General features: G+C 35.5%; 1 protein-coding gene across 3 annotated transcripts in view; it reads right to left on the reverse strand.

The window, feature by feature from the left end:
* Positions 1-5,609, reverse strand: part of FSTL5 (follistatin like 5) — a 303,783-nt gene extending 298,174 nt beyond the window's left edge. For all 3 annotated transcript variants that reach the window (XM_075709268.1, XM_075709267.1, XM_075709266.1), the window contains exon 1: positions 5,487-5,609. In XM_075709268.1, coding sequence (XP_075565383.1) covers positions 5,487-5,609 — 123 coding nt within the window. The remainder of the gene's footprint in view (positions 1-5,486) is intronic.
* Positions 5,610-11,077: the final 5,468 nt, after the last annotated feature.

The raw sequence follows: 11,077 nt of genomic DNA on the forward strand, positions 1-11,077 counted from the left end.
ACCCACCAGCAAGTAGGTTGGGGGGGCACAATAATTTGGGAGGGGACACAGCTGGGACAGCTGACCCCAACTGACCAAAGGGATATTCCATACCATATGACATCATGCTCAGCATATAAACTAGGGGAAAAGCTGGCCAGGGGTCCGCTGCTTGGGAACTGGCTGGGCATCAGTCAGCAGGTGGTGAGCAATCGCATTGTGAATCGCTTGTTTTGTATATTCTTTTATCATTATTATTATTTTCCCTTTCTTTTCTGTCCTATTAGACTGTCTTTATCTCAACCCATGAGTTTTACCTTTTTTTTTTTTATTCTCTCCTCCATCCCACTGGGGGAAAATGAGTGAACTGCTATGTGGTGTTTAGCTGCCCACCAGGTTAAAACACAACACTCCATAAGATCAGAATTGGGCCTCAGTAAAAGGTATCCAGGTGATGATGACTAAATTAGTAATCTTCACTTATTGTCCCTTGAGACTAAAAACAAATAACTCCCTACACATAATGATACCACTCACAATGAGGCACTGTTGCTAATGTTATTCTCCGCTATTCCCCATGTGAATCACCTGGCGTGCAAAGGAGGGTTGTGTGTGCATGTGGTAGATATGCAGGCCTGGCACGCTCTGGAATATACATATTAATGTAGTGACTATATTCCATATTTCTTAGTCTCTGACAGAGAATCAGAAACCAACAGCCAGTGTTTTGTTGGCTACTGCCTTCCTGTTTATACCTGGAAATCTCAGGGCATACACTTTTTCACTGAAGCCATTGCATAAACATCGCTCTCTGTCAGAGCCATCCAAATTACAAAAAGAAAATTCATTAGGATGCTAGAAATACTTCCTAATGATTTCAGGCGGGAACCCAGGTATTAACAAAATGCTTACAATACTTCAGCAGCAATGGAAGACTCCCAAATGGAAAGTCCCTTACAAACTTTTCTAGTGTTTTGACAAATGAAGAACCAAGGATTAACAAACATAACAAGAAATTCACATGCTATTCAGACATAGCCTAATATTTTTCAGCATAACCATATAAGTGTAAGCCATGTTTAACAAGGGAAGGGGACTGGAAATAAAATTTTCAGGAGTGCTCTGCAATATTCTTTCTCCATTCTAGTTCAAGCCAACTCATCTCTTCCTGGTTTTGACTATTTCATATATAAATGATGATGCAGTCAAATATTTGATCTTCGTGGCCATTATAATGGCCATGATAATGAACATTATTATAATTATAGTTTGGGCCATAATTATAATTCAGGTGTGAACTGCTGCAAGTTCTTAGACCTATTTTTCATATATTATTGCAGATTTTCTGTTAGAAAGTTTCCAGAAAAATAAACCTCATACGTGAAAGTCAGCAGCTCATCTTAGGTACTGGATATTCAGAATTCCACTGTAGTACTAGAGCCGTTCCAATTAGTGCATAATAAATATAGAAAACTGTTCAAAGTGGAAACTTATTATTAATACAGCATACAAAAAATTAGGAAGTCTGCTGAATAGTCTGTTCATTCCTACAGATCAAGTTAAACACACAAAAATACATTTCTACACAGTAAGAAATAGCTGCATATTTAAAGGATATAGAGAGCAAAGTTGGGAAATGGGCAATACCCACAGCACCAGATCTAACTTTTGGTTAGTGTCAAAACATGACAACTTCACATACTGCCAGACTGCTCTGACATTAGCCAAGGAAATATTGCAGTCCAGACTCAGAAGTTAGTTACCTATATACTTAAAGCATATTTTACTATGATATTCTGCACAGTTTTAACAAAAAACAACAACAACAAAAATGGAGACTGAAAAATAGTAGTTTCAATTGCCAGTGAAAATGCTGGTTTCTTAAAGGTAGCACAACTATCTTCTAGGGAAAAATTGGATGCAGGCTCTCACACATTGCAGCACTGAAAATTTCTATCAATAACAGCAATTCTCCTAGTTATTTCCACCACTGAAGAAGGATACAAGTTCAGTACAACTGTGGCATAAGAATTAAATCAGCTATACATTCTATTCTATTTAAAGTGGCATAAGATGTCGCCATATAATTGTTAAAATATCTGTCCTCATATTTAATCTATTATAAATAGTCTAACCTCCCTGCCCCATCCCACCCCCCAAAAAAAAAAAATTCTATGGAAACCAAGAACACAGACAGTGCCATCAGTGGACAAGGATAATAATGTATTTGAATATTCTGTTACTGGAAAAATGTATGTTCATAGTCCTTTTTTGAATGCAACATAGGTACACACAGAAACCCAAAAACTCATGAATGCAATCTCTTAACTGGAAGGTTCTCCAATCTCTAAACTGGAGCTTTAGGTAGCTTTTTAGAGCTCCTTAAAGAGCCAGGTGACTTAGCTGGCAAATGCTGGGACTGCCTAGTGATCTACCTCCATGATTTGCTTTCCTCTGCAAACCAGGATGTGACAAACTACACAGCTCTGACCCATATCCCAACATAGTTACCAACCAACCAACCTACATACCTCCTGGGCCTGAAAAGTAATAAAAAGCTACAGGCTAAATAGCCTTGTATGAGAACAGTGGGGAGAAGATGTGAATAAATGTGTATAAAGCAGTTAATAGAACCTGATATGTACAATTAGTCCTCTGAAACAGACTGAACATTTCAACTGTCTCAAGTTATGCGAGTTGGATTATTTGTTCCAGGTAAATGATAAATATCTGGAGGTCACCTTGTCCAACCTCCCTGCTCAAGCACAGTCACCCACAGCAGGTTGCCCAGGACCATGTCCAGACAGCTTTTGAGTATCTCCAAGGGTGGAGACTCCACAAGCTCTCTGGGCAATCTGACGTTCCAGTGTTTGGTCACCCTCACAGTAAAAAAGAGTTTTCTGATGCATAAAATTTTTCCCCATTTATAAACCTTTTTCTTATGCGTGTTTGTCTTATCCATTCAAACTATTATGCATTCAGACTAAATGACTACTTGTAATTTCTGTGCATGACAAGCTGAATTTGTTTATAATCCCTTTTAAAACAACAAAACCTTTATGATATGAATGCCTGTTCTCAACATGAACATAATTATTTGTTCAAAAGATAATACCTAAGTACCAACAGGATCGTTTTTCCCTGCAGTCTGACATTCGGAGTTGCTTTGGTTGGACTACTGTCCAAGTCAGATAAATTCCCTTTACTACAGCAAGAGTGAATACCCTTTTTTTCTAACCTTCACACTAATAAACTCGCATACATATTGGTCGATCAAAGCAAATATGACTCTGTTGATACTGGTTATCATCTTCTGTTTGTAATAAGTATTCTACTCGCGTAACTTAACCTAAGCACTTGATATACTAAGTGTTAGACTGAAGCAGAAAGTCTCCTTTACCATATTATTTACATGTATTAAATACATGTATCTGTACCAGAACTGGATTTAAAGATTGACTTTAGAAAAGTTTTATGTTCTTAGGTTTGGTTTTTTTATACTAACACTTACCCTGAATACCAAAAGCTGAACTATACTAAACCATTTTTTTCATCTAGACATATTACCTAGGCAAAAAACCGACCATATTTTCTTTGCTTTTCAGAAGAATTTTTCATGTTGTGTTTTCATTATTATTTTTCTTTATATTTTTTTTCTAGCATTCATTTTCTTTCCCTTTAAGCTTTACCTTCTTTTAAAAATACAAAATCTATTTACAGGATATGCCACTTGCTTCTGCTCTGTATGTATGCATATTTTTATATATGTTTTTCAAAAATACGTAAGGAATGAAAAATAATGGAAAAGTCTCTCCTCTACCTTTCATGTGTATATATATGTGTATGTGGACACAGACATTTGCGTGTGTGATCGCCCCAATGTTAAACTTGAAGTGTTTATGACAGCCTATTCCAAGTATTATACAAGAGTTATCAGAAGATTAGAATTATTATTAAAGTACAGCAAGATACTATTAGTTCCACATACGATCTGACATTAATGTCAGAGACCATCTGAAATTTCAGAAATGGTGCTCACTATACCTCATGTCCTGCCCTTGATTTTGTTTTGGGGTTCTTTTTGTACTTGTGATTTCTCTCTCACATGGTTCATTCCACGGATACACTCCTAGTCTCTCATTGCTTCTAGATTTCAAAGTATTTTTCTGGTGCTGTTTTGTTGTGTTTTGTTTGAAGCTGACAAATGGAAGTAAACTGATGAGACAAAGTTTTGGATTTTGCAAAATACTCAATCTGAACACCTGCATGCTTACACAGTTACGTATTTACCTGACTGGGACATGATGCATTCTTTATTCTGATTGAGCAACATTCCCTAGACAATGCACAATTTTATAATTAAATTTAAATTTTAATATTTTATTTTCCATCTGTTAGAAACTTTCTATATTTAACATACATAGTATACAATAATCAGCAAATAGGCAAATATTTTACTCATTTGAGCAGAAACCAACTATCAGTTCCTCCCCCTTCTATGCTGAGACAGAAGGCCTCACATGGTATTGGATCATTTTTTTCAAACTGAGGACCAAGAGGAAATAGCTTTCATATTTTATAAAAAGTATTGAGAAATTAAAGTAGCCAAATCTTGAAACATGAGTAGAAACTAGCATTTAGAGTTTCTGGCTATAATTCAGACTTTCTAGTTGGAGCACCCAGATTCAGAAGGAGGAGGAAAAAAGGGGTTTTTTATCATCTTTGTTGGCCTGATTGTAGGTCTTAGAGCTCCTCAGATGTTGATCCCATGACTATTATGCTGAGAAGAAAGTAAGAAGTTGATCAGATCTATGCTAGCTTCAGACAGCCCATGGCAATATTAGAGCTCCGTTCCCTGTTTTACAGAACCACCACAGCAGTTTCCCTTCCAGCTACCAGAAGAAGAGCAGGACTTGTTAACTGAGAACTGTTTTGGAAGTCCTGGATTCATGACAAAGGTGTAGCAGGAGGGCAAAGTTTGAATGGCATATAGCGCTTGAAGCTGGGAAAGTGAGTATCTGCATTATGTCATGGTTCAAAATTCCTAAATTCAATGAGCACTGTGAACATCTACCTCATGCAGACAGGTTCTTGTTGATCAGTTAACTTCAACACCATGCTGCTTTGACAGGCAGTTCCCCTGGTTGCTGCTTGGTCTGAAATTCAGTGAGTGCTGGGACAAGTTCTTGCCTTAAGCAGACGCTGACAGTTGCTCTAAGAGACAACCTCTCCTGGCTCGCTCTGTGAGTTTCTGCTAATATACATAATCTCTAGTTTGTGAAACTAGAATAGAGCTTAGCTCACTATCTTTGAGAGATTTCTGGGCTTTGAAATCAAAACAGCTCCTCTTTACTTGTCAAATCAATTCTATATTTTTGCAGGTGTTGTTACTGAAAAAAATTAATTTCTGAACATTACTCCAATAAACACAAACAAGACAAGGCTGGTGTGCAATTTATCCCTTGATGATGGAAGAAAAGCCAGAAGTGCTAGAGAATAATCTGTACCTTGTGGCGTAATCTTACTAGGGGCTGATAGGGCCTAAAGTCGTATCCTTCCTTGGCTGGCCACCCATCTGCTCCCAGCAAAATGCATCCAAGAGGTAAAACAGCTGACCACCACATAAACATCTTTACAGGTCTGTTCCTGTCAAAATAAAATGTAGAAGTTCAGTGACAGACTGCAATATTACTTTAGCATAAGTCATATAATAAAAGTTTACAATACTGATATTCCATTTGTGGATTTGAATAAATATAGAAATAGAGTAATCCATCTCGCACAACAGCAAAAAGAAAAAGAAAAAAAGGTAGTAGTATTTGGGACCACAATATCAATTTGGTTGTGCTGAACTGAACATTTACTTATCATTATTCAATACTCATACGAGAGGTTCACTGAGGAAACAACCAGGAAAAGCCTCAGAAAAGACAGGACATAATAGAAAAGCAGTAGTGAAAACTTCAATACTGTTTTTCTCAAATGAAGGAAAAAAGCTGATCATCAATGACATGTTCAGCAACTTTTTCTTTTAAATATAGTCTCATGTGATGTGCTGATCACAACTTAGAAGTGTAAAATTTCTAGCATATATCTATCATCTTTATCTTACCAGTGCTGAATTCTAAAATGTAAGCAATGCACTATATTTTCTATCAATATTCTGGAGGAATTTTTAAATTGCATTATTAAAATTATGTATAGACAGAATCCTAGAATCATAGAATCGTTTAGGTTGGAAAAGACCTTTAAGATCATCCAGTCCAACCATTAACCTACACTACCAAGTCCACACTAAACCAATCAAGGGTAGGCTAGACTAAACCATGTCCCAAAGTGCCACATCTACATGTTTTTTTGAACACTTCCAGGGATGGTGACTCCACCACCTCTCTGGGCAGCCTGTTCCAATGCTTGACTACCCTTTCCGTGAAGAAATTTTTCCTAATATCCAACCTAAACCTCCCCTGGTGCAGCTTGAGCCCATTTCCTCTCGTCCTAGTCGCTAAGCTTTATTGCATATATCAGCATTATAAGAATATTTCCAATCTATTAAGTAAACTCCCTACATCTGGCCCCAGAATTCACTGCAATCAAGTGCAAAATTCAGAGTAGATTATTTGAAAAAAATGTCTTTGACTGGTTTGGGTTTTTGGTTGTTTCTGTTTCAGAATCCCACAACTCATGTTGCAGATGACCTGAACTGACAAAGCACTACCATCATAAGTGCACCAGCATTCTATTATTTGTTAGAAACAAATCCAAAATAGCACATGACATCTTTAAGAACTGTTAGGTCACAGGACACTTCAGGAAACTACGTAAATACTTTTGTATTAGTACTAATGACATTTAGTTAATGCTGTTTGTCTTCAGAAACAGTTGTTTCAAACGCTGTTGTTGATACAGTTTTGTACACATGTATTGCTTCATACTTGTCTAGTTCTATTTTATAATTAGCAAGAAAAATATTGTCATCCCAGAGGAAACTTTGCAATAATTCTTAACAGATATTTTGTAACATTGCAACATAGGGTCTTCTACTGTGAGTACAGAAGGTGTCAATAACTATTCTTATTTGAATAAATGATAGCACCTTGTTGAAATTTGTGTAAGAACACTAAAAATCACAGGTTTTAAACAAACCTATGAAACTTGATTATAATTCACTGAAAACTGAAAGCAATACTACTTACAACCAATTTTTCTTATTATGCGAAGCTTAAAATGGCAGACTGCTTACATGTATTTCACCTTCATTAACTGAAATGTTAGATAAAGAAATGAGGAAGGGGAAGGACAAGGCCACTCTTAATAGTTGATGCAAACTTTTGTTTCATGTGAGGAGAAATTAGCAGAATACTCAGCTATTTGCAATTTTAATATTAAACCAGAATGTTAAATTAACAGTTTCAGACTTTATATTTTAAAGGTACATGTTAACAGTAAATACCAATATCTATCTGGTAGATTGCATACAATATGGTATGCATAAAATTATGCACAGTTGTAGATCTTGTCTACTTCATCTGCACTCTTGTCCATAAGTTTGTCATCCTGCAGTCATCATAACAACCTAGTTTGTGCTGATTGTAATGTTCTAGTATATTTTAAACCAGGTTATAAAAAAAATTACTTTCTATTCAAACAAACAAAAAACTTGATTTTTCCAGACACAACTAGACTGGCTTGATGAGCTAGTCCTACATTATCCAGCTACCGTGATACATTAAGGTGTGACCCATTAGAACTAAAATTAGGATATTAGATACTGATATTAGAAAGGGAGATACACAACAATCTGGAAGTATGCACAGAATGGTTTCTAATATTAAAGGCCTTGACAAACTTCTATTATGAAATTTATGAGAAAATCCTTGCAGGAGATGCTGAAAAAATCATAGGAAATTTGTGTCAGAGCTGCTTTTGACTGAGCAAAGACATTATAACTTCATAAAGATCAGAACTATGGAAGGCCTATAACAATCATACTCACAGATTTTATAGATGCATACAGCATGAGAGTTTCCTTATATGGTTCCTAATGGACCTACAAATGTGCATTTCATAAGTGGTTTCAGTACTTATTAGACATATATGATATTTATTATTGATATTCAGCATCTGCGTTGAAACTGTCAAGCTAAACAGACAACACAGCAAACTGATCTTCACTTTTAGAGATGTGCAAGTCATTCTACTTAGTCTATATTATTTAGTCTTGTAGTACAGGACAGAGGAACAGCTTCTGTTCAGGCTGACTTATGCATGAGAGTTTATTATTTTTTTCCCTTTCTACCTTGCTTCTAATGCACTTACCCTGCTAATGTAGAAATCTCTGATAAGAACAAAGATATACGTGAATAAGTACAAAACATCGTAACTGTGCCCTAAGAACCCAGAGCGTGTACAGAATGTTAGTCTTGCCTAACATTTCCTTTTTTACAGGAAATCAGCTGAGCATAAAATGTGAACGAATTGGGGATCACTTATTATCCTGTATCATTTACACTCATGCTCCTGGCAATTCTGCTACACAAACGGTGGTTTGGACTCTTATCATTCGTCATATAGCAGTAGTCCTCAGTCACCTGAAGGCAGGGACTGCATAGAATTAATTCCTGTAGAGATATCAAAGCTATTAAATGGACTCTAGCCTTACCTCTATTCACAGTCTCAGTAATAGGATCCTCCATAAGTCTGCTACCCTTCTTTGGGGACTAGTCTACCAAACCTGGTAAAACTACTTAACAGTTGCTGTTTCATTCTCATTCCAGCTGAATTTTACCAGCCTGCCTAGCTTTCATATTTTTTAACTCTAATTCAAGCTTGAGATTAATATACCACACTACTTTAACACCACCTATCTTTTGTTCCACCAAAACCAATATCACTCTGGGTCTCCCTATTAATCAAATTTAAGATTTCTTCTCATTTATCATTGCTTATTCGAACACCTCAAATATCTTTTTTTTGGTACTCCTGCTTTTCTAATATACATAGTAGAGGTATCTCTCCTAGGAGATCTCTTGCAGAACATATTAATCAGTGAATGATTTGAAACAAAGACAACAAGCTCTATTACAGAGAGATATTTTACATAAATAACATAAGGCTTGTTCAGTAACTGGATATTAAAGTGATGATAGAAAGTGACACAATAACTAAGTTGTCTTGGGTTCTGCTCATACTTCCTCCAAAACAGAACTGCTAATCAGATGTTCTGGTGGACCTTTACTATGGGGTTATTACAACAAATCTAGCTCACTGACTTGAAACACTGGAAAAGATTGTTTTAGAACTCTGAGAATTCAAGTATGTCATAGAATGGTATTTTCCTTCACTGCCTCTGTGTTAGTTCTCTTATTGTTCTTGGAACAATAAGTCCATTACAAGAAAAAAAAAAAAAGAAAAAACAGAATCTTGACTTTTAGTCTCAAAGAAAACACCCCTTTATTTTTGTTTATTGAAAAAAAGTCTTTGAAAATAGTGTATTGTTAACTTTCAAGGTCAGAATCGGATTAGTTTAGCAGTTACGTATGCTAAAACCAGCCATGCACAGTTGAACCTTTGTCCCTTTTGTGCACTTGTGGAATATCTCTCCATACAATGCAAATTTGGTTGGAGAACAGTAATTTCATAGAAGACGGTAAGGCCAGCCACATTCCACTGTCCTCCCACCTAAACTGCATATATTTTATCCTCATACGGTGTAAAAGAATAGAGTCCTTATAGTTTTGAAAATTGTTTGACCCTGAAAGGCTTCTCCTTTGTACTTGTCCAAAAGAAGAGAAAATTACTGCGTGCTCAGTTTTTTACTTCATTGCCTGTTAGTTGGACAAACGCTTAAAATGTAAATTAAAGAAGTCAGCTTTTTAGACAGATGTCACCTAAAATCCCCAAAGTATGTAGGGTGTCTGCAGTTCTTATTTGCCTTTCAGAAATTAAAAAACCCCAATGTTTTTCAAAGTATCATAAATTTTCTATTGAATTTATCGCACAAATTAAGTGGTTATTTATTTAAAAGCTACTACTAAACCCACAGTTCTCCTTAAAACAGTGCTATTATTAAGTCTTTATTCTAAGAAAAATTATGAACTTTCCTTAAAGACTTACATTGTTAAAGAATTGAGTTAAAAAGGTGGAATAAAAATGAGTTCTTAAAGCTTCATTACAACTCCAGATTTTGTTGCTGCGTATAGGCAAGCGGAAAGAAAGTATCAATTCCATATATTCATGATACCTAAAATAACTTGCTGCTTATTTCTATTTGGAGGTACACGACAAATGGTAAGTTACGGACTTTTGTAAATTATTTTAATGGTTATATTATCAAACAATCAGAACTTGTATTTTTAAAGGATGCTTATATCATGCACTCTGTGGCAAAGTGATGTAATTCTAAACTCACATTTGCATTACTGATGTAGATCTTGTTTACTCATTGATTATAATCTGACAGAATATGATGCTTCAGTGTTTGGATAACATTTTTTCTGTATTTTTTAGGTTTTTTCTTATATGACTACTTTTATTTTCAGTTTTAATTTTTGGTTGTTTCAAATCACGGTGGATGTACTGAGTTTTAAGCTGTCAGAAACTTTTTCACAGATCACTAAATTTGAATATATGAATGACTACAGTTACTTAGCATGCTTTTATTAAGTGCACAGGATATTATATAAAATAATATATCTTTCACAAGAACTGGACATAAGTGAGCTTAAGGAATTTCAGGGCGAAACAAATGGTTAATGCAGTTAAATGTTATAATCAAAACTATGTTTCATGCGAAAATACTGAAAATCAAAGATTTTAAACATTATAAATACAGATTTTAATATATATTTTGAAATATGAGTTCAACAAATATAGAGCTCCTGAGTACAAGTAACTTAGTCTTTTGTATTTTTCTGCTATCACTGTTTGGAAAACTGGAAAAAATAGTTCTACTTTAATCTCCCAGGCAGTATATATATTTTTGAGAACTTTGGAAGGGGCAGAGGGGAGGGAGAGACGGTGTATGTGCCTTAATCAAAAATGAATAAGGCATTAATCTCGCTTTCTGTCTCTCAGGGGACTTGCCACAGACTGAAAC

The sequence above is a fragment of the Pelecanus crispus genome, chromosome 4 (assembly GCF_030463565.1).
Source record: "Pelecanus crispus isolate bPelCri1 chromosome 4, bPelCri1.pri, whole genome shotgun sequence".
NCBI classification, from domain to species: domain Eukaryota; kingdom Metazoa; phylum Chordata; class Aves; order Pelecaniformes; family Pelecanidae; genus Pelecanus; species Pelecanus crispus.